Below are 27,666 nucleotides of genomic sequence, written 5' to 3'. Positions count from 1 at the left end.
AGAAGAATTTTTGGCCCTTTAGTTTAATTTGGGACCCCAAAGGTGAACTCAACGCCACAGAGGCACGACTACGCTGGTGCTAAGAGGGAAAACAAGACCACAGAGCTGTCACCATTACACCTACAACACCATGCTTCAGAACGGAGGAGTAACAGTTTAAGGACACAAATATTCCCCTCTGTCATAAACTGTTTCTATTTGCCCTACCCAAATACAAGCTTTTCCACACGAGAAAATCTAGAAACTACACTTAGAACAAGAGAAGCAAGGCTATTTTAAAGAAGCCTTTCTGAAGCCAGTGAAACTCCACTAGCAAATGCTCATGAAAAGCTTTTACTTTTTCTCTGCTTCCAATTGCTTGCTTTAAGCTAGTTATTTTTTGGAGTTCGAGGTTACTAAGCCAAATATTGCAAATGGAGAGGCTGCAATCTATGCAAAACAATCATTTGATTTAAGAACCAGGCTTGGTTGATTTCTTCTTTCCTCCTTAGCGGAGATAAAAAGGAGGAGTATATTCTAGTAATCGCTGATCATTTGCACGGCCATTCTTGCACCTGTAACTCAAATAATGAAGCCATTTGTTATTTATATTGCGGTTTCCCCTCCATTCTAGATTCCTAACCATCTGACCCTGTTTTATGGCCCTGACACAGCCCAAAACTGGTGTGGAGTTCCAATAATTGAACGATATAGCGAAAAATCTTTAGCTGGAATGAAGCAGATGTTAGCTTCATGCAGTCCTCTAACTTGATTATTCTTTGGACACGTTAGACGAGCATTAGTGATTGATAATGACGCTAATTAACCCCTTTCCTTTCCAGAACAGCAAACCAATGCCAGCAGGATTCTGCAAACAACACATATAAAGTACTGCATATATCAATATCTGCTTAAAGCAGATCAGCAATACAGTTTCAATGCCCTCCGTTCAACGTCTTCTCCCGCAGACAGCGAGCACGGTCCAAAAACGCGCCAAGAGTTAACAGCTCCTGCCACTTGCAGAGCGCAGAGCAGCGACACAGCTGTTTGCTCCAGGAAAGGTGCACGGGATGGAAGCAGATATCCGATCTATTTTTCACACCGCTAACCGCTCGTGTTTGATTATCGAGCTGTTTAAATCACTTTGCCCTCGCTAGCTGGGATGGGCTCTGCACAGTGCTCCTTGTCAGAATGACGGCTGCTGTTGTAGCTGCACTTTTTTAATGCAAGGGCTGCCGCTCCTGGGAATCCGGTTTGGGCTGAGATATGTACGGAGCGATGGGGGAGCGGGAAACCTACAGCCTGGAATTTAAATATGAGGTGGAGCACGAGTAAACAAACAAGGAGTTGATCGGATTATGCAGTCAAATTTATCATGGACAATAAAAGAATCACCTTTAAATGTAAGGGTTTGGATAAATGAATACTCCTAGCAAGTGAATAAAATGTATTCAATTAACTAAAAACCTCATGCACTTCTGAACTGAAGTGGAATCGACTGTAATTGATTTATTTGAAACCAGAGGTTAAGGACTGAATTAGCTAAGTACAACTGGGTATTTCAAGCCACTGACTTCTCAAATGTCAAATCCCTTTTATTTTAAATATTATTTCAGCTGCGGGGCATTGCTGTCCTGATGGCTGTTCCACCAGTTAAATCTCAAATTATATTAATATTCGATTTTTGGAGGGTGGGGTAAATTATGGTACAAAGAGGAAGGTTCTCCTTATTCGTGGTGAAAGAGCACTGAGCTGCATTTTGGTTCACATGTGGATATTAGCATAGCATGGCAGCAGTGGTCTAACATTCAGCCACTCTCCCTAATTTCAGCCAATCTGGGGGGGGGGGGGGGGGAAACAGCAGCACATTTTTGTTAGTATATAAAAGCATGACCTAGAATTTTACTGCTGTGCATTGATCACAACGTTAAAAATGCATCCAAAGAATGCAGGAGTAATTAGCACATTTTAGTAACTGCATATTGGTCACAGCAGAAGAGGCTAAACTGAAGCTAGTCTAATTTCCATTATTGCCTGTAAAATCCTTCCTTAGAAATAGTAGTAATAATAAAGAAATCTATGCAAGGTCATTTCATTTTTGTTTTCTGGTGGCTTGCTAATGCAGCAGGAGGATACTTAAAATGTGCTCTCCTAGCATAAAGTAGCTAATTATATCTTTAAAACATTATTTATTATGACCTTATAATGTTCTAGCATAAGACTGCTTTATATATTGCCCAGTATAAAACGATTATATTGGGTACAGGTTTCAAAAAGTAACAAGCATCTGTAAATCCAGATATGAATGAATAGTATTTAATAAGATTGTTTTCGTTTAAAAATGAGTATTTATGTGTTGCTGTAGAAAGAGCAGCAATGTATTGCTGTTTATGAATGCTATTGTGCCTGAGGTTAGGATCCCACACACAATCTGAGATGCAGCCAAGAAAAACAGCCCTGATAGACAATGCTTCACTTCACCTGCTACAATACTGTGCATTTCATTTATGTCAAGAATATGTACAGTTAGGGTTCATTCACCTCATTATTTTGTTACATCTACTTTACAGTTAACCAGTCTCTCTTGGAAATAATAAATAACTGTTTTAAAAACAATTGCAGCTTTGCATTCAGAAGATCCACTTTCAATTTATAAGAAAAAAAGTATCCACCATTTTTATAAACTGGCTGGCTTTCGAAAATAGAATTTAGACTCCACCAACTCTCTTTCTGCTTGGCAAGATTGATTTTAAACTGCCTTCCATAAGTAGATTACCAAAGCAAAATGAAACATCTTGGGCTTTATCTAATGCTTTGCTTCACCAGCCCTACCAAACGTCAAAATATATAAGCAAATGTTAATTCTCTTTGCAGCTTTATTGTAAACACCTCCTTGTAACCTCCTCAATTTCTGCCTGAGCAATAGAGAGAGAGAGAGAGAGAGAGAGAGAGAGAGAGAAATCAGCCACCACCACCAAAATATCATCAACACTTAAAGGAGACCATCTCTTTAAAATGCCTTTACATTCTAAACCACATTAGCCTCTTCTCCTACGATTTAATATAATCCAGCATGATTCTGACTTCACCTGCCCCTTGGGCCAAAGAAAACAGATTCAAAACCAAAATCCTCGCATGTTTTTACAGCATACCTACAAGATGTACACTCTATTTTTAAAGCAATCTTCCCTATTTTACAACTGCTTTCCACAAGAAGGAAGAAACTCAAGATAAAAATTCCAGTTCCTTATAAACGGACACAACCACCTCAAAATGTCAATCTGCGAGTTCCACTAAAACACGAACCATCAATCAGAAATAATCTGTCTCCTGCAAGATTTTACTAAAGTTCAAAAGCATGAGATGCTTTTGTTGGCCAGAGACTATGGAGCTTTCTTTTTTTTTTTTTTGAGGGGGAGGGAGCACCCGGTTCTGATTCACCAGTATATCATTTTTTCATAGCACCTGATTTTCAGCATTTGCTCGGTAATGATTCATTCTTTTTAAAATGTCCTTCTTGAGATAGATAATATTTCTGTTTTTCTCCACTCTCCATTAGGACAACTACATGTACAAAATTATAGGCTTATAATTCTGTACACTATATATAAATGTAAATAAAAACCTAGAGGTCAACATAAATAAAATAAAACTTTATTTTTAAAATAAAATTATGTTTTGGTTAAAGAAAAGATAGTGTGTCATTTTGTTAGTAGTACAGACAATTTTTTATCCAAAAGAATACATTGTGCTTTATTGTGTCATTTGTCTGAATACAGACTCAGTGGAATATCTAAATGATACCCTGCTCTGAACTCCAAGTTGAAAGTAAGTTTTTATTATACTTGAGGGAAACAATGGGTTCAGCTGCTTATTGCAAGGAGCAATTGTCAAGGGAGAGTTAAACTCAATTACTGTAACCATACTGAATAAAAAATACTGCCAAGAACAAAAATACGCCTGGGTAAAGACAGCCACTGAATAAAAAAATCGACATAAAGCGTATCAAATATTTATTTATCTGGGCAACAAAGGACTATGATACATTGACAGGCATGGAAACTACTGCCGGCACAACTCAATACAATACAACTATAACTGCTTCCAATATGGCCAGTGGAAATACAGGATACCAGGTGGTCCCAAATGTTTGAAGTTCTTTGGAAAAAAAGAAAAAAGGAGAAAAACAAAAGAAAGGGGAAAAGAAAAAAAGAGAAAAAAGGGAAAGAAAAGCTAAATCTTGATTTAAAAGACAGTATTAATTTATTGCTCTGATGGTGCTTTCAAGAGGACAGTGGATGAAAATAACTTATTATTTTATTTTCCACAACACATAAGGGTTGTAAAACCACTAACATGTTTAAAAATCTTGCCAGGGTCCAACACCACTTAATTTTTTCTTCAATGAGAAACTAAATGTCATACTAATTATATATAAAAATTCATGTTTTTTTTTTATTTGTTCAGCTGCTTCATTGTCGCCTTTAACATGCTACAACAGGGCTAAAAATGATGAATCCCAGAGAAAAACCCCCAAAAAACCTCTGATATCTAAATAAGTACCATGAACCACATGATGAACTTAGAGGGGAAGATTTAAAACCCACTAAACAAGAGGTAAACGAGATCACCAGATAAATAAAAAAGGCTTAAAACAGACTCACCATATTTACAATTCCCATTAAATTACACATAAATAAATATATACATACATGAACACTGATTCCCTTATATAATAACCGTGAATCGTGTTGCAATAGAAAGTTCAAGTTGGTCGCTTTACCTTGGACAGGAAAAAGTTCTACAACTGAAGATATGACATGGAACTGCTTGTGTTTTGTGTTCAAGTTTATTCACAATACTGATAAAATGTCATCAGTCCTTTTTGCTTTTGTTTGTTTGTTGTTGCTGCTGTTGTTGCACTTTTTTAGCTTTTTTCTTTTTTAATATGGCTACAATCTTAACCGAAGTTTATGTAAGGGAAGGTGGTGATTCAGTCCGTTGAAGCTCATAGAATTTTTTAAGTATTATTTATTTCTTTTTGTTTTTTATTTTTTATATATTTTTAGAAAAAAGGTCCTTTTCTTTTTTGTTTTGTTTTTGTTTTTTTACTCCTTTTGTTTTATTTAAAAAAAAAGTTCACAAACTCAAGACAGAACTTTTTTCTTTGCTGGCTCCATCCCCCTGTTCTGTTCTCTTAGGCTCCAAACTGGGGTAAAACGACGGTGGGGAGGTGGGGGGGCAAGTTAAACGTGAGCAAATGGAAATGTGGATGCTGGGATGGGGTGTGGGGAGAGGGCAGAGCAGTCCTGCAGAGTCAGGATGGGCAGAAGGACACTGATTCTGTTGCTGTAGCCTGGGGTGCTGGGTGCAGGGAAGAGGGAGGAGGGAGCTGCATGGATTGGTGGCTACATGGGGGAAGGGAGAGGAGTGGGGGGGATCCTCACTTTCGGTGCTTCTCCTCTTTGTCGCCGCTTTTGGTGCTGTTGTCTGTGTGGCTATTGGGATTGTTGCTGAGGTACATTTTGTCCATGGCCTTGAGCGCCTCGGTGAGATAGTTCTGCAGGGCGGTGACTGCAGCGCACACCGCTGGGCTCCCGAAGCCGTGTGAGATGAGGTTGAAGTGGGTCAGGCAGCTCTGGATGCCCGGCTCCAAAATGGGGTTGGGCCGCGAGTTCCCCAGGGGAGATCGGTCCTGAGCCAGCAGGTCGGTGAACTCTTTACAGATCTGTCTGCAGCACAAATGGAGCAGAGAGACAGAGAGAGGGAAGGAGGCAGGGGAAGAGAGAGGGAGAGAAATGAACCATCACTGTCAGCTGCAAAGCCTGTGCATGCTCCCTGCTAGATTACACAAGCCCCTGGATCAGGGGACTGCTGCCCCTGAGTGCACACACACGTTCCCCCCGACACCTCTCCCTCCCCACCACACATCCTTCCCCCTAAATCTCACACCTGACAGGCACGCACAGACCTCTTCCCTTCACCTCGCGTGCACACACAACTGTGCACAGCATCACGCCCCAGCCAACACACTGGCAAATAACACACACACACACACACACACACACACACACACACACAGGCATACATGTCTTCTGCCTACCCAGATGACCCTCATCCTGCTTTCCCCACACACATACACACAGCTCTTCTGAGCAGGATTTTGACACAAAATCAATAAGCAGTTCAAAGTCCCCCCGCAATATGGAAGAGAATAGATGGGGTGCAATAACCAGAGGGAGGTTTGGGCATTTATTCGCATTTTGGAAGATCTCTTTTTGGAACTGGAGAGACTCAGATCTCTTCCTCCACAAGGCTAAAATACACCTGTGTGTTAGGAAGAAAGACAGAGTGAAGGTGGAGAGGGGAATCGAGGTTTTAAATTAGTGTATTCCGAAACATTTTTATGTGTACATCTATATCTCCAAATCCAAAGGGACCTTCCCACAGAGGGGAATGGTGATGCTAACTGAGGTCTGGAAATTTCCTTAGAGGGAGGTGGAAAGAAAGGATACCAGGGCATGGTGCAGAAGTTACATTTTATCATTTACTTGCTGCTCAAATGGTTGGGGGAATAACACACCTTATAGCAAGAGCTTGGAGGCCTGCTGAAACGGTTTGTATTCTAAAACCCACGTTAATGTCTTCCAGCCATAAACTGGCTCCCATCTTCTGCCTGCGCCCTCTGGCACTGTGCCCTTTGGTGACACCTCCATTGGTAATTAAGGGCTACTAAACAACCCTTTTAATTTCCAGCAAACATATCAAAACAATCATTTTCTTTCCACGCACCACCTGGAAGCCTAGACAGCCCCACCAATGATAAACTCCACTAGCATTTTAACTGCGTACAGATTGCCATTTAAAATATATTTTTAATATCCCTACACTCACTAAGTAACAGAGCTGCTTAGAAAGAAAGAACCATTGCAGATTTTAATGAATTGAAATCAGTTTAATGTGCCAGTTTTCTTTTACTGTCAATGGGAAACCTTCCCCTCCTATCTAAATTGGTAAGCTAAGTGAAAAGGCCCAGAAAATGTTCTGCTTTGAAGAATTATTGTTTCTTCTTTAACTAAATACCCACCCACAATTTTCACAACCCACTTTCAAGGTAATCTGCATAAACTGACATGAGGGAAACCAAGCTGGGCTATACAGTTCTCCTATAGCAGGAGGGCAGATACACCCCTTACAATTTGCAAGGCCATTAGCCACTGACTATGTGGCAAATACACACACCAAGAATATGAGCCCCAGACGCAGGTTTGCCCCCCTCCCCTCACAACTGAATAACATGCCAGAAAGGTAAATGTCTTACTTTGTAGCTAGAAGCATGTTTTTTCTTGTGACTTGCTCGTTTGGATCGGAATGTTGTCGGTTGAGAAATTCAGCTACTGCTTTGGCAGGAAATTCTGTCTCACAAACGTACCCAAAATCTCTAGCTAGATGTACCGCTTCTCCTGGAGAGGGAGGCGTGGGTGAGAGTGGGAGAGAAACATACATCCGATCAATATACATAGCACGAAGGCAAAAAAAATCCATTAAGGAAAAAAAAAAGCTATTTTCTCCTTGGATTTTTCTTCTAAAAAGACTTGGACATTTTTTCCTTTTAAAAAGGTACTGCAAGAAATGCTAATCACGTCTCATCTTGTAAGAATATTCTTCGCTGCAGACTAGGGCCAGGCAAAAACGTATGCTCAAGACAATTGTTACGAGTGAAATCACACATACGCATTTTTCTAAAGTTCCTATCGACTAACAGATACTTCTAGACAGGCATGCTCTATCCACCCAGAATGTGCGCTTATATTCACATGTAAATATGTATGCACACCCATCCATACACACACTTCATTCCAAGCTGTTTACTCAGGAGATATTTCTTTGCCTCAAGTACATGCCTCTATATTCTTTCGCAATGCATCAATGATTAATATTGATCATAATTACTCCTAGAGCTCTTCTAAATAAAACGCATTAAACAGCTAAGTGTTTAAAATTTAACTTGATCGCGTATAATTATATGTTCACCCCCAAACGATTAACCATGAGAATTTTAGGGTCATTCCACCCAGTCTGCCTGTTTTGTTGATTTTCAAATCTTTGGTTTTAATTTCCTGAACCAGTTGGTTTTTACTGCAGGGCTTCCTGCCATTAGCTCCAGCTCCGGAAGAACGCATGCGCCAATTAGAGCTTCAAAGCCTCAGTCCAGTGAGCTTGTTTCCATAAAATGGAGCGGATCATAAACAATAACAGTACTCTAGAAACTGCCTCATCGCTACAGGACTCAAAGACCAAGCAATGTTTACACTATCATCTCCCCAAAAATTAGCCACCATTACCGAGTTACCTGGAGATCAGGCCGGCCTGTTTTGTTTTTTAAAAATCATTCTTTTAGAGCCATTGTATGTGAAAGCCAAACAGAACAACAGATTACCATAAAACGTTCTCCATATTCATTAACATCACAAATAAATGCTAGGCATCTACCAAATCTAGACTTTTTACAAGTTTTTCCCTCTGGATTTTTTACTACAGTGTGTTGATGCAATTGCAAAGCCTCTTCAAAACATGAAGACAAAGTAATTTTCGCGCAGTACAAATATAGTACAGCTAATAATCTGAATGTTAAAAAAATGAAGCCTGGCCTTGTGCAGCACTTCTCTCCCCGTTTCTTTGAATGTTTAGCATTTCTAGCAGAACACAAAGTGAAAACAAAGAAAAGCCACAAATTCCCGTCTACGCAGCCAAAATTAAGCTAACCTGCGCATCCTGACTTGAGGTTAAAAGCACTTTGCGGACTAAATCATTCTAAAACGCTGTCAAATCAAAAACCGAAAACAAAGAGAAAGGAGCAGGATATATTTAGTGGACCTGGGTTTACCTTGGGCCAGTAAGTGTGACAAAGTAACTGTTTCAAAATAAAATAGTTTGCAAACTCTTTGAGCTTCCCACATCTGAGCTCTGAAAACATGGGACACCTGAAGGTGTTAAAAGAAGTTGCACCTTTTCTTGCCAGAGCAAAGTAGGGGAGAATGATATAATGAAGGGAACACATGTTCTGAAAATGAGAACCAAAAGGGTGGTGGAGCGGGTGCAACTTTGAGGCTTTCAGGACACCATTAATTCATGGCTTAGGTCAAGGATTCCCAAATTAATTGAGGAAGTAATGGTCACGCATTTCTCAAATGCAGATGTCAGAAATCTTAAATGACTTACTCTTATGTCGTTGGGGAGGGGAGTCAGACTACAAAAAAAAAGTGAAAAAAAAAAAAGCTGCAGTTTTTGTCATTTAAAACTGCTTAATTGTCCACTGGTGGAAGGAGCACTATACCAGAGGAATTATAATTTCTCTTCCCTGTAACTTTCGAGTCACATAACATTTTTGGGTCTGCGCCTGTAACCCTCATTCTCATGGATCCTTCCTACGCTGCTTCCAAAGAAATCGATTTACTCTGGGCAGGGATTACTCACTTGAATAAGGGAGCAAGATGGGACCCTGCAAACATCTAGTTCAAAGACTTAAAAGCAAATAAATGGCGGAATGCAATGCTGAGTCTGCAGGATTCATTTAAGTTCGTTTCAGGTTAAAACAAAAGGCAAAAATACACAAATTAACATTTTTCTGAGGCACAAAGATTAAACGAAATAATGCCTTTCAAATTTCAAATACGGAGCACCGACTTGAAAAAAAACACGAAGTCTTATCCCATTAGGCAAAAATAACACATGCATTTTCCAAGTGAACCCTCTCAGAGGGTTGAGCCACTTACCCTCCACTAGCGATGTGAGTAAGGTAACATTAGCAGCTTTGCGTCTCCCAGCTGGCAGGTTTAATCCTATTTTGTCCAGTTTTTCTCTCAAAGATCTCCCTCCATTTTTAGACTTCGCCCTGTTTCACACATAAAGCCACTTAGAACGAGACCAATAGGGCACCGGGCTGTATTTCAGTTCCCTTCTACAAATCACCCCAAAATACGCTTGAAAAGCACGTTCCCCAGGGAGGGACATTGGGAAAAGGTTTTCAGGGGACGGTTGGGGTAGGGGGGAAACGAAGAGCAAAAACTGCTGCAAGAAAAACTGAGTATAAAATGTACCTGTGCTAATCTGTGGGTATTTGGCTGACCTCACGCTTAAGTTTGCTAAGGTACAAATCAACACACGAACCAGCACAGATTTCTAAAGTTTTAGTGTCCACGCAGTCATTTGCACCTCCGTGTAATAACCATCACAATAATGATCATTTCTGAACTCCCAGTGCACTACGGCCCCAACGGGAACTTTTTTAACCAGCTATCTTGCGATAGCTATTGCATTATTTAGGAGACTAATTCGGAAGGGCGAAAGCCTGCATTGCCATTATGGAACTTCACGGTGTTCGGCAAAGAGATTAATCTCTAAATAGCTTATCTACTACTTTTCGACAGAGATGGGTTAAGACAAATCTTCGAAATGAAAGTTTTGTTAATTAATTCTGGATTTTATTCCCTATCCAAGTGCTCTTTAATTGTCTGGATTAGATTATAACCCCTAGGTGACTAGAAGTAGGGACGCCTACGGGAAGAGCGTGTGTCATTTGAACAGCGAGCTGAAACTTTTCGATTTGTTTTCTTTTTTTTTTCTTTAATTGTCGTTATCAGACCCATTCGCTCATGGGGGGGGGAGCGGGAGACAACCCTCTCCGCCCTCTCCAAGCCCCCTGCATGCTCCCGGAGTCTGGCACCGCCTGAGGCGGGGGCAGCCGAGATGGGGGGGGGAAGAGACAAGGCCTCGCGTTGCCACGGTTACAGAGCCCCCCCCGCAGCCGCCGCGCGCGCCCCGCCCCCTGAGGGCCGAGCACCGCCCACGCCCCCTCTGCGTCCCGCGCGCGCGGCGGGGGGGGACTCCCGCTGCCCTCACGGGGTGGCGGTTGCGGGGGGAGGGGCGGTCGCTGACTGGCCGCGTGAGGCGGCGGTTGGCCGCGTCCGTTAGGCGAGCGGAGCGGAGCAGGGCGCCCCCCGCAGCGTGGGCTGTCCCCCCACCGCCCGCGCCGGTGCGGCGGCGGCGGGCACCACCCCGCCTGCTGAGCTGCTCCGCCCCGCTCCCCCGCCCCTCACCTCCGGAGCACTCCGCCCAGCAGGGAGGCGTTGAGGCACTCGGGCGGCGAGAGGCGTCTCTGCACTTCCGCCACCGTGACCTTGTACTTGGAGGTGGAGCTGAGCAGCGAGAGGCGGCCCGGCACCGAGCAGAAGACCTCGTTGGGGTTCACCACCCCGCCGAAGAGCGTGTCCTTGTTGATGGGGATGGAGGAGACGGCGTTGTTGTTAGACTTGGAGAGGGACACGGGGCCTGCAGGGAGGGAGGAGCAGGGAGGTGAGGGTGAGGAGCGGGCGGGGAGCGGGGGCAGGAGGAGGCAGCGGCCGCCGCCGGCGGGCACGGGCCCCGCGCCGCGGGGCGCGGCCGCTGCGGCAGCTCTGAGTCCGCGCTGCGGCGGGGCGGCGGGGGGAGGCGGGGCAGGGCGGGCGGCCGGCGGGGCCACGGGGGCGGAGGGCTGCGGGGCAGGGCCGCGGGGGCCCCTCCGTTTGCGGGCAGGAGGAGGAGGGCAGGCGAGCAGGCTCCCCTCGACCCGGGGCAAAAACGCATCGAGGCGCTGAGCGCCAGGGGCCGCCGCGCTGCTCGGCACCCCTGCCCGGGCCGGGCCGGGCGCAGCCGCCCTGCCCGAGACTCCCGGGTCCCGCGGCCGCAGGAGCAAAGTGTGTAAAGCACGTCCGTGGCAGGCAGTATGTGGGTCTGGGGTCTGTGCGGGCGGCACCGGGAAGGCCGGCCCGGCACGGTGTCACAGGTTGCCGAGTGCCTCGCAACCGGAGGGGAGGTAACTCACGGGGAAGCACAGCCAGCAGCGGGCTGCACGTTAATACAGTACAAAAGGCAACGCTGAAATACGCGTTCGGGTACTAATAACCCCCCCCCCCCGAGACACTCGTGTCATTCAGTGTGTGCCGCGATGTTTTCAGCGGGTAACTTTTGCCGTGAAAAATCACAGCAGATGCGCCCGCGCGACGTCCCCCGGTAACAGCCAGCCCCGATGAGCCAAACCGCAGCCCCCGGCTGGGGAGGGCGGTCACCGGGCGGTGCTTGGAGCTACCCTGGGGCTGCTGGGCTCCCCAAAACAGCGCCTCCTCCCTGCCCCCTCCCCGGGCAAGCGAAGAGAGCCGGCTGGGGCTGCGGCTGGAGAAGGCAGGCGACGGGCAGCGCACGGGCTCCACGGCGCCGCCGCCGTGCGGGCTGCCGCCCTGCCGCGCCGCTCTTGGTGGGCAGCGTCCAGTCGTGCGGGGGGCTCCGCGTTTCGGATAGATCACTTGTGACATTAACAGCTCTGGGAAGGCTAATAGATACAACAGGAGTTAAACGAACTCTTGAGATTACTAATAAAAGAGCCAATTATCATGTCGACTTGCAAAGAGCATCTCTTAAGATTTATCCCTTGCATATCTAATTTGACGTGACAAAGGCTTCGCCGACGGGGGAGGGGGCACGAAACTTTAAGCTATCTGACTGTACAGTGATAAGGGTTAGAGAGGAGAACAGCTTTACACAGCATCTCGCTCTGGTGGTGTCCAGCGCACCCAAACAGCAGTGCTGCCAGTGTAGCACGGATGTGGCACTCTCCGGAGCGAGCACTAGCTAAGCGCTCAGCCCAATGAGTTTTACTCCCGACAACGGCTCGCTACACCGGATCCAAACGCAAACCAATCACTTTCCACCGTTACACCAAGAACCTCCTTTGCAAAGCACCCCGTGCAGTGTTTCTCAGCCCTTCAGTCCTCTGCAGAAAGAGGTGAAAGCAGGCTTGAACGAAAGCGCGCCGTAAATGTTTTGCCCGATTCGGGGACCAGGTTCAAAGCGTTCAAGTTCAGCAAACACACAAAGCCAGCAAATCTGAACAGCCTCGGCAGTGTCCAGCGGCTCGCCCCTTTCCCTCCAGCAGCCCATCTAATCACCAGCGCGATTTAAACACGAAAACCCGGGCAGCAAGGAGCACCGCTCTCCCCGCGCAGCCCGGGTCCCCAACAACGATCCAACACCGCCGCTCAGCCGGCCGCACCGGCCGCACCGCGAGACCGAGCTGCCGCTAACGCGCTCAGGCCCCGACGCCGCTCCGCCGCGGGCCTTTCCGCGACGAGCGCAACAAAAACGCGCCGCCGCGGCAGCCCCAGCGGGCCGGGCCGGTGCCGGTGGGGCTCCCCGCAGCGGCGCCACGTGCGGGACCGGGCCGGGCCGGGGCGCAGCGCGCTGCCTCCCCTCGCCGGCGGCGACACGCGGAGCGGGCGCGGGGTGAGCACCTACCTTTCTTAATGACGGTCTGATCCGGGATGTTAATGCCGGGGTCTTCGACGTGCTGCAACAAAAGGACACGCAGGGCTGTAAACGTGCGGCCGCGGCCGAAGCAGAGCGGGGCCGGCCTGGCCCGGGGCACCGCAGTCACCCCGCTCTGCTCCCTCGCCCCGGGCAGGGACCACGGCGGGGATTTTGGGGCCCCCGAGGGAGAGTCCCGCACGCCTCCCCTCCTCTCCCTCCAAGGGGGGGGGGGCCCAAATCCCCACCAATTTAACCCCCCACCCCGGCCCAGCCCGTGCCCCGGCCCCGCTGCCGGCTCGGCGCCGCGGCCGCGGGGGGCAGAGCACAAAGGAGGCGCCGCAGGCGCTGCCCGCTCCGCGCCGCTCCGCGCAAGGGCCGCGCAGCGCCCCGCGCTCCCGCTATTGTCCACTAGCAGGTTGCGCTGCCGCGCTCGCAGATGGGTTTTGCGCGCCGGAGTCAAAACGTGATTAGAAAGTCAAATGAAATCATGTTTTCTAATTCGGAAAACTGACAGGCAATATAATGTCTGGCTGTGTTTACAAATTAACACCAGCGCTGCTGAGATAGAAAATTTCGCAATCGTTACAAAACGCAGGCATTACCATTTAAAAAACTATTACTTCCTCCTCTAGTCTTTGTCCAACAATAATACTGATTCTAACATTTTCCATTCTGTCTTGGATTTATGCTCCTGTTAATTGTGCCTGATCTCAATGATTCCGGGTGGATGGTACTAAGTTGCTTTATTACAGGTTTTATTATACTCAATGCTCTCATTTGTAACTTGCCTAAAGTGCTTCTGGATTTAAGTATAATTAAATTGAGAAATGTTCAGAAATGACTACTGCTGCAGTTCTTGTGTTTTAACTATATGGGGAAATATGATCCCTTTATGCATGCACCCTAAACCCATAAAGTAAATGTAGTGTGGCATAATACTTTTATTTGTGTTATTTCTACACATATTCCATACAGGGAGGACTGTTAAGTTTAAAATCCCACGGAGATATTTATGATTAAATAATTTTCACCATCTACTTGATTTTCTTAAATATTTAGCGGTCGTTTTCATTAAAGGTTAACTGTTGCAGCATCGGGAAAATTCAGAAATGACTCTTTCCCTGACCCAAATTTATTTCAAATATTTTTTTTCTTTTTGCACAACTAAATAAATACTCTTGAAAGATACATTCCCTTGTTTTTATGCTTTTCTTAATGCATCCTGCTGATTCAGTTTTACAGAAGAAAAAAAATTGGCCGGGCTGGTTTAAGGATTTGAACCAGATGGCATTTGGTTTTCACAAAGTATAGCAATGCTATTAATTCGCAGATCCTTGAAAGTCAAACTAAACGATTCGTACTTAAAATATCTATCTGTAAAGGAGGCTTCCCCAGTCAGCCCACCACAACTGAGCACAATTGCAGTGAGGGAGAATTCAAGAGAACATTTTAGGTCATGTTCCTACAGCAATCAGGGGCTTGCAGTCAACAAATTAGTTTATTCTTGCTGTTGCCTCCATGTTATTATATACCGAGTTAAAAGAATCGACCTGGTTTTAACGGATCTGAATTGCTTACTAAATCCTCCACTTTGGGGAACGTATGCGTTTATTGCAAAACTGCTAAACATAACCAGCAATTTTCTGTGGCTAATTTAGCCAGATGAGGGCTGTAATAAATTCTCTATTTTCCCCAAGTATAATTTGCAAAAGATTTCAAAATGACCCCCCAAAATAGGTAAGTTCATCTGAACATTATCCTTGCAACACGAAACTGTAATCATTAAACTGTCAGCGAATATATTGTTGTAATATTTGATCCTGTAATTTGGGATGGCATTTCGGCAGAAATCACATCCAGATACCACAGTTCCCTCCTCCTCTTTCCTCGTGCAAGTAAAGCAGCTTTAGTCCCTTAGCACGATCTCTGTGGGCTTTAATAAATTTATTGGCGTGTTCTAATTCTATTTTCAGGGAAAAACCCAGAAAGATGAACTTTGATTACAAACAGTTGTTCCAATCACATTGCATAAGGCCACTTTCCTAACTGAACAATAGCCCCGCGTGCTTTGTAAATAGCCCATGTGCTAATGTCATGCTTAATTAGAAACCATTTTTTAAACTGTATTTATTGATAACAGAATTAGATCCCCCAAATAATGCATCACCCAATAGGCTCCCAACATTTAATTTAATATAGGGTGGAGCAGGTCTGGCTCGAATTTGATAACCTATAGCTAATGATTTATGAGGTCATCCCTTTGCACTGCTGCTGAAGGAATCAGGCAGCATTTTAATATACCTCTCTTCCGATTTGTCAATTAATTCCTTTGAAGGAGAGGATCTGCCTGTATCCTCTTACAACTTTCTATGTCGTTATCCCCTATGCCAATTCCGTAATCACAGGGAACTGATTTTTCCTTCTTAGGCCATTTTCACCCACTTTTTTTACCCTCCCCCCCTTTACGTTTTCCTGGGAGGACATTTAATGAGATCTCGCATTTCAGACTAATGTTTTTCCCAAGGCAGCGCGAAATCCCCAAACGCCCGGCCCTGTGGTGAAATTATACATCCTTCCAATCGTAACAGCTTATTGTCATTGAGGAGGAAAGATATTGTTAACGATGACAGTAATTTGATTTATTCCTGTTTTGGCGGGGAAGAGCCGCACCGGCCTATTGTTCTGGGTGGGGGCTTCGCCTATCCTTTCCCCCCGCGAAGCTCGGCTCCCGAGGGGGTGGGCGGGCAGAACGGATAAATAAATAAATGATTTTTTTTCTCTTTTGGGGCCCCCCCGCGGCGGGGCGGGCCGGCCTGGCCCCCGCTTACCGGCACGTCGTCGATGGCGTGGGGGATGGCGTGCAGCGGCAGGTCGGGCAGCGCGGCGCCCAGCCCGTGCGGGCCGTGCAGCAGCTCCTCGTGGCGCCGGTAGTCGCGGCGCGGGTCGAGCCCCGAGAGCTGCGGCGGCAGCGCGCGGTGCGTGTGCAGCAGCGCCGGCTCCTGGCCCTGCCTCTGGCCCGGCCAGCCCGGGTGCTGCGGCTGCGGCTGGGCGTGCAGGGGGTTGAGGCTGTAGGGGTCGTTGACGTGGGAGTAGGGGTCCTGGGACTGGGGGTAGATGGGCTGGTAGGGCGGGGGGAAGTAGGGCGGCTGGAAGTCGGCGTTGGGGGTGTGCGAGAGCGGCGGCGCGCTGGTGTAGGGCGACTGGCCCACGGTGCCCAGCTGCGGCAGCCGCGCCGTCCCGTTGCTGGTACTGTCGTGGCGCTCCTGGGGGGGGGGGGGGGCGGAGGGGGGGAGGGAGGGGGGAGACAGGGGAAAAAAAAGATAAAATCAAACCGTTTCTCGTCGAAATCGGCTTGCAAATCTCGCCTCGCGGGGCGACGCTCGGCCGGCCGGCCGCTCCGAGGCGGCCGCGGGCAGCGCTGTGCCTCCCGTCGCTTTGGACGCGAAATTGCGAGGAAGGCTTGTTTTCCAGTAATAATACTGATAATAGCAACAGCAATAATAATAATAATAACAGGGCTACTTATAATCGTAAACCATCGCGACGATACAGCGTGGATTCCCAACAGATCGTGCCCACGGTTTGTGCCCCGGAATTTCAAGAGCAGGTATTACCCGCAGAAAAAAAAAAAAGAAAAACAGAAATCATCATCATTTTAAAGCGGGCATTATTAAAATAATCGTTCCACCACGACCCGAAATGCTCCCGCTGGCTCCGAGCGGAACTAAGACAAATATCGTCTCCGAGGCTACTGCTAACACATCCTAGGGAAAAACGCGGAAAAGCGGAGACCACTGCCATTTTGTTACCAGAAGACGCCGAAACGGGCTCCAACGAACCCGCCGCTCCCGGCGCAAGTTTTGCAAACGTTGCGGGGCGACGGCCCGGCCGCGGCCCCCTTCGCCGCGGGGGGAGCCGAGCAGCCGCCCCGCCGAGCGCCGCTGCCCGCCGGCAGGCGATTCCCAAAAAACAGGAGGCGGCGGCGGCGGCAGCGGCAAGCGGAGCAGCGCCGCGCCGACGGGCGAGTGGACCCCAAACGCCCGGGCGCGGCGCGGCCAGCTGCGGGCGAGCAGAGGGGCGCCCGGGCGGAGCGGCCCGCAGGTACGTGCGGGGGAAAGGCATGGCCTCCGCGGAGGGGGAGAAGGGGGAGAGGGAAGGAGGCAGGATCCCGAAAAAGGCAGGCAGGAAAGCTGAAAATATCCCATTCGCAGGTGGCAAGGCTAAGAAATCTAGGCGGCAGGGTCCAAGCAAAGCCTTTTGCCGTTCGCTTGAAGCAGACCAAAAAAAAAGGTAAAACACCGAATTAAAAAAAAATGAAGGAAAGAGGGGAAAAAAGCACTCTAGAGAAAGCAGGGTGCGAAACCCCGACCGCCACCGCCGACAACAATAGCAACACCCAGCGCACCAAACCCCTCCGCGAGAAACGTGAAGCAACTCACCATAGCTGAAAAACTGTGTACTAACATCTGCGAAGAGTCGGGGGTAACAAGTCAGGGCAGAAAAAAAGCAGAGGAAAGTGACCGGAGGTGCGCACAGCCCCCGCGGGCGCGGGCGGGCGGCGGGCGGGAGCGCGGCCGGAGCCCGGCGCTAGGCGCGGGCGGCGGGACCGGGGCGCCGGGGCTGCTCCTGCACCGCGGGCGCGCCACGATAATCCATCAGCACTTGCACCGATTTCTGCTGCCCTTCATCTGAGGTTGCAAAGGCGAGCTTTGAGGAGTCAAAGTTGGTTGCTTTTTTTTGGCTGTTTTTTGTTTTGCGCTTTTTTTGGCTTTGTTTTTAGCGTGTGTGTGTTTGTTTCTTAATCCTTTTTTTTTTCCTCTGTCTCTTTCTTTCTTTTTCTCCTTTGACTTAGCTGCTGCTTCACTTGAGCTCCTAATAACAGATCTGCTGCCTTCCTGGAGACTCCTAATAGCAGATATTCATGACTATTAATATTACACGAATACTTAATAAGGGAAGAATGGCTGGAAATCGAGCGTGAAGCGAGAAGGCAACTCAAGGCAGAGCCTGTTCTAAATGACGTCCATTGAATGAAGAATCAGTGTATCTAATCAGGGATGGGGGAGAGGGAGAGAGAGACACAAAAAGGGAGAGAGAGAGAGAGAGAGAGAGAGAGAGAGGGAGAGGGAGAGCGAGAGGGGGGACATGCCGCTGCGTCTGACGAATCACAGGGAAGGGGCAACATTTTAAAAGGTTGCAGGGCATGCAAAAGTGAAAGAGAAAGAGATCCGGAGAGAGGGAGAGGGTGGGAGCCGGGAGAGGGCGGCGGGGCGAGGGGAGGGGGAGAGGGTTCCCCCCTCCCCCCCGGCCCCTTCCCCCCGTGCCCTCCCCAGCGCGGCGGTCCGGAGCGGGGCGCACCTCGGGCTGGTGCTGCTGCGCGTAGCCGGCCTCAAACGCCACGGAGAAGAGCGGCTGCTGGCTCCCCGCCGGGCCCTGGCCGCCCTCGGCCGCGCCGCCGCCCTTGAGCGGGGTGGGCTCCGCGGGGGCGCCCCCCGCCGCCGCCGCCGCCCCGTCCATGCCTCGACAGCGCCCCGCGCCCGCGGCTGCCCGCGCCGCCGAGCCGCAGCGCCTCCGCGCTCCGCGTCCCGGAAATCGGCTGGGAAAGTTGGGCCTTTTTTTTTGGGTGCCTCCCCGTCCCTCGTTACCCCTCCTCCTCCGCTGCTGCCGCCGCCTCTAGCCGGCGGCAGCCCGGGGCAGGCGGCCGGGGCGCGCGGGCAGCAGCGGCCGGCGCTCGCCGCCCCTCGCGGGGGTCGGGGAAAGGGGGGGGAGGCGGCGGGGCGGGCGGCGGCGCCGGGGGGGGGGGTGGGCAGCGGAAAAGGCGAGCGCTGCTCCCGGCCCGGACAAGCCGGGGCTGCGGCGCAACCCGTCAGACTGGCTGTGCAGCTCCCGGCGGCTCCCCCACCGGCCCCGCCGCGCTGCGCGCCGCTCCGCCACTGCCCGCCGCCGCGCTGCCCCGGCTCCGCGGGCCGTGAGGGGGAGCAGGGGGCTGCTGGCCTTTTTACTCCCTTTTTTCTTCTCTTAAGCAGGTCCTGATCCCTGTCAGGGCAAAGCCTCCGCTTTTCCTTCCCCTGCGAGTCACCGCGCAGCTCAGACCCGCTCCAAGCAGGAGCCCGGCGCAGACCGCACACACGCACCACAGCCGCCGCAGCGGCCGCCGCACCGCGTCTGCGGCGCCTCGGTGCAAAGTCCCATTAGCAGGCGGCAACAAAAGCCATCTACGCACACGTGCGCACCTCAACACCGCTCCCGGGGAGAGGAACGGGTCGAAACACTGTTTTCTCCTTAAATCCAGCTGAGGCTTTTCTTTTTCCGCCTTAAAAATAAATAAATAAATAAATAAAATACCCCGACACCTCATTCCTAGAAAGGAAGCATCCGACAGCCGCTGGATCGCAGAGCTCAGCTCCCACACTGGGAAACAGCTTTACCCCGAACTGCTCGATCCAGGACTAAAATACTAAATATTTTAGTCCTCGGCGAGTCTGACGAGTGTTCGGTCCCTTTCCTACCCTCACGGCATCACAAAAAGCAGCGGCGTTTCGGACGGGGACGTGCCCCCCTTCTCCCCAGAGCCGTGCGGGAAAGGCTGCCGCCGAGGCTGCGGTGCCTCCCCGCACGGACTGCGACCGAATAAATACATTCATTTGCAAAGTGGAAGCCTTTATTGCGGGGTGTCAATGCGCTGCACGGGCAACTTTGGCGAAGCGTGGGACAACTGCATTCGTTGGCTGGAGGCTAGGCATTTGTCCTGGGCTTCGCTCTTCTTTTCTTCTTTTCCTTTTTGTCAGATTAATAGACACTCGCCTCGCTCTAAAAATATGGATGTGCATACACACACTCATGCACGCAGCCGGTGCTGAACGGCTCCAAAGCCGAATTAGGTAGTTTTGAATTTTTTCGAGAGTGTGAAAATATCACTGCTTAAAGCCGTGACAGCGAGTCCCTGAAAATTAGGAGGTTGGGGGAATATCGCTCCAAACCCCCTGATTTCACTTCAGCAACTGACCCCTGAAAAAAATGCAGAGCTCGGTATTACCAAACCGGCAGCTACCTCCAAAATGCTGATTTTAAGCATCGGTCCTGAGCCAATCCATTGGGATGCCTCGAGTACCTAGCATGTAAGAATAATTCTTTTCCCTTTGTCTCCTTGCCCTTTCATTCATTCATCCGTCCATTCATTCAGGCATCCATCCATCTATCCATCCATCCATATGGATGAGTGTAGCATCCTACAGAGCCTTATCTATACAGGATCTACCTATAGAGAAGGCTGCTGCTGCATCCTCCGTCCCGTTTTTCTGTCCTCATACACTTCCGACCACGTCGGCTTTCCACAAGCCCCGAAGTTCCTGGGGAAGGACCCCAGCCCCTTTCCAGCCGCAGGACTGCCAAGGAGCCTGGCGAAGGAGCAGAAGTTTTCCCAAACGAAATTCAGAGAGCGACGGATGCTGCAGCTTCCCGCTGCCGGCCGGCGGGCCGCGGCTCTGCCCCGGCCCGGGAAAGCTCTTACCTCACATTCCTCATACTTGATATTATCCGTCAGTTTCCAAAGCATTTTCATGGATTGGCGCGAGAGAGGATTTTTCTCCCTGCCTTTCGCTAAAGTGGTGCCTCTGCGGCGTGCGGCTGGCGGCGGCTTCGCCCAGCTCCTGTGCGCGCTCTGAGATCTCCCTCTAATGGCAGAAACTTTTCCCTTTTCCAGCTCTTTACCAACAGCCTAATCGCCTCATTAGCATATCAACAACAGTCCAATTGCTCTCCAGCACAACAACCTGCAGCGACCGACACAGGTATAAAGGCCCCACGAGCAGCGGGGCTCCCTGCGAGACGCTGGGGGAGCCGGCCCGGCGGGGGAGGGCACAGGGGCGCCCCTCACTCCAGCTCCGGGCAGTTTGGGGCTGGCCATCGAGCCACCGCTGTTTTTTTTCCCCCTCCTTCCGCGGGGTTTAACGAGGGGGAAGCGGAGCTGGCGTCTCGCTGCAGCGGGGCTGCTGCTGCCCCCGGGCGCGGGATGAGCTTTGGGGGCCGTTGGCAGAGCGTCCTCCCGGGCGGGCTGTCGCGCTCCCCCCGGCTTTGCCGGCTGTCGTTCTTCAAAAAGGCGCCCGGCCAAACCTCCCAGCGAAACCCGGTGCGCAGTAACGGGAGCGCAGCAGGACCCACAAAGTCTTTCGCCAGCGCTTCAACAGAGGGACGCAGCGATGACCGTAACACAACTTCGGCTGCTGCTGAGGTGGAGCGCTTCGCCTGCTCAGCGGCGCGCAGCGAAATGAGCCTTCATTCCGCCCTCCTTCAGGGTTTCCTTTCCACCCTTCTCCTTTCCCATTTTTCCAGGTGCCCAGCCTCGCTCCATCCACCGAAAGGCTGCATTTTCTCTCATTTTCCCCGCCGATCCCACGCTGGTTTAAGCAGCCGGGCAGAGCCGCCGTTGGGCCCGAGCCTGCCGGCCGCTGGCGCTGCCCCAGGGCCCGGGCCCGCCGGGATCCCAAATCCGACGGGGCGCAGGGTGCCCCGTGTTGCAGGGTGCCTGCCCGACGGCCCGGCGGGGAGCGGGAGCCCCGCGCAGGCCGCAGCAACTCCCCGGCCCCCGGCAAAATTTCCCACCCCAAAGCGGGGCAGCGCCGCGCACGCACCTCCCGCCGGGCGCCCAAAGCCTGCGGGCTGTGGGGCCTGCTGACTCCTCTGCACCCCTTCCCCCCGCCTCAAAAAAACCAACAAAAAAGCCACTTTTGTCTTTCTTCTCCCCCGCCCCTCCCCAGCCCCGATGGTCTTTTCGACCACCGCTTTTGTCTGCAAGTAGCAAAAGAGTAAACTGTTGTTTTTGCTCCCATTGAGGTTCAAACGGAGCTGGCGGATTAAGCCTGGTTAATGCAGTGGGGGGGAGGCAGGAGGCGGCGGGGATGGGCACAACGCGCGGGACCATCGCGGCTTCGCGCCGTCCTGCGGCAGCCGGGCCGGCGGCGGCGGCACGGCCCGAGGGGGCGCCCGCGGCTGCCGAGGGGCCCGGCCCCCTCGGGGCTGGCCCTGCCCCGGCCCCGCTTTTGCCCCCCACCCCGGGACCTCTTTTCCCTCCGCTGCCCCAGGCTGGGCTGACTCAGGCGTAGCGGGGGGGCCCGGGTTTCTCCCAGAAACGCGGCCGGGAAAAGCGGGGAGGCGGCGCGCAGCACGCCCCGCGGAGCCTGCGCGCCCGCGGGGGCCGCCCGGTCTCGGCCCCGCCGGGAGACGGGCAAAAGCAGGGAAGGGGCGTGAGGTAAAGTGGGCGATAGATTTCAAGGGAGAGAGCCCGAAAGTGTGATTACATAGGAGTTCACTTCAGCACAGAAAAAAAGAAAAGAAGAAGAAGAAAGCCCTCCCTTTTGATCACTTCTACACACCGACCTGATAAAAGGACGGGTGCTTTTACTGTAAAACTGCATAATTTTTCACCGTATTTTCTTCCTTCTTTGCAGACGACTTAGTGCTACTCTAAAAAAATCAGTGCAGCCCGGAGAAAGACTTAATTGCGGCGTTTGAAAAGTTGAGAAGAAGGAGGTGGGCTCCCGCCTTGCACTGGGCCGTACCGAGAAAAAAGTCGTTTTCGGTATTAAAGACCCGGCTGTTTTAGCAGGACCATTCGCCTCCCGCTGCAAGAGCCGGCAAAACCTCGGCGCTGCGGCCCGCGCGGCTGCGAAACCCGGGAGGCGGCAGCGGTGCCGGGGGTCCCGGGCCGGCGGGAGGGTCGCGGCGGGTCGCCCGCGCTGCGGGACCCCTCGGGCGGGCTGCAGCCTCTGCCGCGGCTCTCCTGCTGCTCCAGCTCCTTCGATCCGTGCGTTTCAGGCCGTCTTCCTCGGTCGCTCCCGCTGCCCCCTCGGGGCTTTCAAGCTGCCCGGATCGGGCCCGCCCGGCGGCCGGGCCGTGGGCCCACACATGCCCCTTTGTGAGCCCCGACGGGGCAGAGACCCGCCGAGACCAGCGCAGCTCAGCGCACCCCCCCGCGCCGCCGCCGACCTGTTGCACCGAGGCCACGGCGAGGGGCGGCCCCCGGCAGCCCCGGCCGCGGCTCGGCTCCGCTCCCTCCCCCCCGAACAAAAACAGAGAAAAAGAAGAGGAGGGTCGCGTTACCTGCCAGTCCCCCATTTTGGCAAGAACGGACATCCCGGGTGCGGGTCGCGTGTGCCCCGCTCGCTGCCGGTCATGGACTGCGGCTGCGACCGCTCGCCGGGCTCCCTCCCCGCGGGCAGGCGCTGCCTCACCTGCGCCCGCACCGTCTCACCTGGCCGCCCGAGCCGGCGGCTCCCGCCCGCGCCTGCGCGCTACCTGCGCGCTGCCCCGGCCCGGGGGGGCGGCCCGGCCCGGCCCGGCCCCGCGGGACCCCCCGGCTCTGGGCTTGCGGCCCCCCCGGCGCCCCGACAGGGCAGCTCGGGCAGCCCGGGTGCTGCGGCCGGCCAGGAGGAGGGCCGGGTCCCCCCCAGAAATTCTCCCCCCGCCCCGATTTTTTTCGGCGGCAAGTTGCAGCCGGAGCTACAACAACGATCATAGCAATGGTGGAGCCCCAACAACAGCAGCCCCAGAGACCTGCGGGCGGGGGGGTGGGGGTGGGGGCTAAACTAGCACAAGTGGGATATGGAGGTGCTCCAAGTGGCCGGGCGGTGGCGGGGTGTCTAGGGGAAACAAAACGATCAAGGGAAGCCGACCTTCCCCAAACGCGGCCCGGGGCGTTTTTTACTTATTTTTGCGGGAAGGAGGATTAATCCGATTTGAACTTGTCCTTTACTGAAATGCTCCCGCTAAACTTGGGTGACCCATTTCTGGTAGCCTCCCGTTGGGATCTTCTCCATGTCTCCATCGCTCCTCACCCCCGGTGATATTTCCCCCGGGCAGCACCCGAGCTCCCGCAGCCCCTCTCTGCCCCGGTGAGCTGCGGCGGGGGCAGACCCCCCCCCCAGACCGACAGAGGCAGCCCCGCAGGGCGGTAGCCGGGCGGTTTGGCGGGGTGGAGTATGGGTCTGACCTTGGATCAGTGTCTTTTTTAGGTCTTTTTTAGGCCGTCGAGGAGCAGGGCATGGAGTCGGCGTAGCGCAGGGCCCGGGGGCTGCGGGGGCGCTCGCTTTCCCCTGCCCGTGGCGTTTGGTGACCGTGCTTCGGGTTTTAGCTCGGGTTTCCCGACCCTGGCGCTTGCAGGATCCTCTCCGCAGCAGCCCGGAGGGGAACCGCGGCGTGCGGGGGCGCAGGGGTCTGAAACACCCGCCCGCCCCGTCTGAGCTGCACCCTGAGGTCCCCGAGTTGGGAGTCTCCCCCTGTTTCCCTGCGTTGCCCCGGGCCAGGACCCACCCGCCTGCTTACAGAGCAATTCCGGCACCAAAGGGGTCCAAATTGCCCCTTATCGCCGTTTGTTTTCTGACGCGAAAAATCGCGTACGGACTGAGGCCAAAAGGATGACGAGGGAACCCCCTGCCCGCCTCAGGCCCAGCGCTGCTCCCCAGCCCCCGGCCCGGCCCGGAGCCCCCCGCACTCGCAGGCACCGGCTCCCCCCCCGCCGATCCCCAGAGAGGATCAGGCTGGGAAAACGTCTCCCACTCACCTCTTCTCGCCTCCCTCTCCGGGCAAAACAGTCCTTTCTAAAACAAAGACATGTACAGTTTTTTTTTTCTTTTCCCCCTTTCTTTTTTTGGTTTTCGGCCCGGCAGCGCATTTCGCAGGGAAATCTCCTCGAGCAGAACTGGAGGGGGTCGCCGCAGAGCCCCTTCCCCTTCGGTTGGTCTCATGGGCACGGCGGGTCCCTGCCCGTGCGCCACAGCCCAGCACCGGACGGGGCGAAGCCCTGCCCGCCCCCCTACCCCGCTGCTGGTGGCACCGTTTCGGCTACACCCGTGTCACCGAGCCCTTTCCAGCCAGGACGGTTTGCCTCCTCGCAGGGTGGGCTCCAGGCCCGGGATGCTCAGCATTGCCCCCTGCCCCGTTGCTCTCTTCTTTCTCCTGCCTCACCCAGCGCCGCCCTGCGGGGCGGACACTCCGGGCTGGGCTCCCCCGGCTCATCGTCACATAAATCGCATTTGGCCATCTTTTTTATTTCAATATATATTTTTTGGGGGGGGGAGGGGGAGCCGAGCGGCTGGCCGGTGCCCGTGGAGGGGGGGAAATCTCTGCCCAACCAGCGGCTCCGGGTGTGGGGCCCGCAGAGCCGCCGCTCCTGCCCCGTCGTTGCTCCCCGGCACGGTGGGAAAGACGTCTCTCCCCGGCCTCTCCCCCAGCCTCTCCCCAAATTCAGTTCCCGGCGCGGACGAGTCGTCCCGCCTCCCGGCGACGATGTTAGAGGGGAAAAGGAGAGGTTCAGGACGGCGTCGCTCTGCCTCGGCCTCACCGCCTGCCCCGTCGCGGCCCCGCCGGCCCCCGCGCCCCGCACCGGCAGGTGCCGCCGCCCGCCCCGTCGCGGCCCCAGCAGCGCTGGCGACCGCCTCCCTTCCCGGCCCGCCGCGGGGAGAAGAGGGGCGAAACACGGCAGGAGACAGCGAGTGAAACAAACCGGAGAGAAACGGGAAAGGATGCAGCAGAAGAGCCAGGGGCGCGCAGGCACAGGCCGCCCCGCGGACCGCTTTGCTGCGGGTAGTTTTGGGAGGCTGGTGCCGGCGAAGAGGAGGTGCGTCTGTTTTTAGGAGATTTTTCTTCGGCTGATTTCGGGGCGTGTTTACTGCTTTTATCTCCGCGGGACGGAGCAGCCTGGCTGCCTACCGCGGCCGGACCCTCCACCCCAGCTGCTGCGGGTGGTGCGGAAAGAGAGCAGAAACGGAGAGTGGGAGAGGAGAAGGAAAACGTCCGCTTCCACCCGGGACCGGCCTGCCCGAAGTGCCTTTTCCTTGGCTATTTACTCTGCGAGAGTTTATTCCGCTCCGAGCCCGTTTCCCACGGGGAGGCGATCACCGGCGGTACCCGCGGCGGACCGGGACCTTGCGGGCCCCCCCGCCCGCCCGCCCTCCCCGCGGCCGCTCCGCTGCGGGGCCCGCCCGGGCGGGGAGGAGGATGAGGAGGAGGATGCTCGGCACCGGGGACCCGCGCCCGGCCGTAGCGGGACCCTCCCCCCCCAGCCGCAGGTTTCCCCCCCTGCACACGCCGGTGCTGCCCCAGCCTAGAACCCCCCCAGGGCACCGGCCCGGCGCTGTGAAGTGCTGGAGCTTTTGCGCAGGGAGGGTGGTGTCAGGGGGCTCATGAGTCTGCAAATTACCTCTTTATAAATACTTTTTTTTTTTTTTTACAGTACCAGGTGGAGGAGCAGGGGAGATCCGGGTGCAGCTTTTTGGAAGCGACATGAAAACTCTCTTTGGGAGGAAAAGCAATGTTTTCCCAAGGAGCACGTGGACCGCGTCTCCCCCTTTAATATTTATTTGCTAAACCAACTACACTAAAGCAACTAAATAAGCAAAACCAGGAAGTAATCAATAGAGTTAAAGCTGAGCAAACGCTGCGGTGCCAGTGCAAGGCATCTACTGCGGGCGGCTCTGTGCTTTCATGAGCCTGGCACAAACTCCTATGCCGGCCGTCGCAGGGAAGCGCAACAGGTACATGCCGGCTCACCCAGCGCCCCTTCCTCCAAAGCATGATAGTGCTAGGCACCATCATTGCCACCACCAGAAAACAAACTCCTAAAAAGAGCAGACCTATGGGTAAAACACTGGGGCATTAAGACTCTGTGCTTTTTTTTTTTTTTTTTTGCTTTTTTTTCTTTTTGATTACTCAGGGAACAGTTGTTTGCTCTCAAATATAAGTGTTTGTGAGGAATTTCTCTCTTGCAAAGCACAATAAATGCATGCTAAAGCCACCTCCTTTTGTCTTTAGAAAAAGAAACCTGGCCAAGATGTGCTTATTTATTTATTCTGATCTGGTCACTTTTTTATCGCACCTTTCATTTGTTTAACAGAAAAAAAAGGCAATTTTAAGAAAATAATTGCAGGTGTCGATTGGACTTAAAAATCAGATTATTTTCTGGACAATTCTTACTACTCACATGTCCTTCAAAAAAGCTTTTGCAGTTGAACTGCAGGCAACCATTTTGCCAAAAATCTCGTAGCTGGAGTAGATTGCAGTTTTACCGATCATACCACTCCAAAATAATTACGAATAAGGTTTATCTGACATTTATTTACTTTTAATTTTTCATTAACAAACTTAGCAGATGAAATTCAGAAAACAGTGTGTTTTGGAAACAAAGGGGTTATCTAAGACCCCCTCACCATGACCTGTCTGATCAAAGAGTTATTCCTAATGTAAATAAATTGTTCTAGGAAGGGCTCCTCTTCTTTAGGCAAAGTTTCATTTGCTTCACTCCCCTGTTTAAAGCCTGCCCTCAAATCTATTGATACAACCACACATATCTAC

At 52.3% G+C, this 27,666-nt stretch overlaps 1 protein-coding gene and 2 long non-coding RNA genes across 7 annotated transcripts; 2 read left to right on the top strand and 1 right to left on the bottom strand.

The window, feature by feature from the left end:
• Positions 1-3,611: 3,611 nt before the first annotated feature.
• TFAP2A (transcription factor AP-2 alpha) lies at positions 3,612-23,570 on the bottom strand. Of its 5 annotated transcripts, XM_026114862.2 has the most exons (8): positions 18,679-18,796; positions 17,760-18,225; positions 16,149-16,583; positions 13,309-13,360; positions 11,079-11,310; positions 9,756-9,874; positions 7,301-7,442; positions 3,612-5,711 (listed from the first exon to the last, which is right to left on the bottom strand). In XM_026114862.2, exons 2-8 carry the CDS (start codon positions 17,784-17,786, stop codon positions 5,423-5,425), a joined length of 1,296 nt encoding a protein of 431 aa, XP_025970647.1. In that variant the 5' UTR covers positions 17,787-18,225; positions 18,679-18,796; the 3' UTR covers positions 3,612-5,422. The 5 variants fall into 5 exon arrangements, with proteins under 5 accessions (XP_025970647.1, XP_025970646.1, XP_025970645.1 ...); XM_026114861.2 differs by lacking the exons at positions 17,760-18,225; positions 18,679-18,796 and adding an exon at positions 23,419-23,570; XM_026114860.2 differs by lacking the exons at positions 17,760-18,225; positions 18,679-18,796 and adding an exon at positions 20,831-20,977.
• LOC135327542 (uncharacterized) lies at positions 21,062-22,926 on the top strand. The gene is made up of 2 exons (XR_010387838.1): positions 21,062-21,110; positions 22,767-22,926. It is a non-coding gene; the product is annotated as an uncharacterized LOC135327542 (long non-coding RNA).
• A 1,990-nt stretch (positions 23,571-25,560) lies between the features above and the next one.
• Positions 25,561-27,135, top strand: LOC135327333 (uncharacterized). Its single transcript, XR_010387445.1, has 2 exons — positions 25,561-25,933; positions 26,549-27,135. It is a non-coding gene; the product is annotated as an uncharacterized LOC135327333 (long non-coding RNA).
• Positions 27,136-27,666: the final 531 nt, after the last annotated feature.

Source organism: Dromaius novaehollandiae, chromosome 2 (genome assembly GCF_036370855.1).
Source record: "Dromaius novaehollandiae isolate bDroNov1 chromosome 2, bDroNov1.hap1, whole genome shotgun sequence".
NCBI classification, from domain to species: domain Eukaryota; kingdom Metazoa; phylum Chordata; class Aves; order Casuariiformes; family Dromaiidae; genus Dromaius; species Dromaius novaehollandiae.
This window is presented reverse-complemented; position numbering and strand designations above follow the sequence as displayed.

What these genes read in the sequence shown, in the direction of transcription:
- TFAP2A (XM_064507057.1), bottom strand. Translation starts at nt 18,837, where the DNA reads ATGGACGGGGCGGCGGCGGCGGCGGGGGGCGCCCCCGCGGAGCCCACC. An exon ending in ACTCACATCGCTAGTGGAGG is followed by an intron (nt 7,443 to 9,755) that starts GTAAGTGGCTCA and finishes CTCCCTCTCCAG; the next exon opens with GAGAAGCGGTACATCTAGCT. An exon ending in AACATGCTTCTAGCTACAAA is followed by an intron (nt 5,712 to 7,300) that starts GTAAGACATTTA and finishes TTTGTGCTGCAG; the next exon opens with ACAGATCTGTAAAGAGTTCA.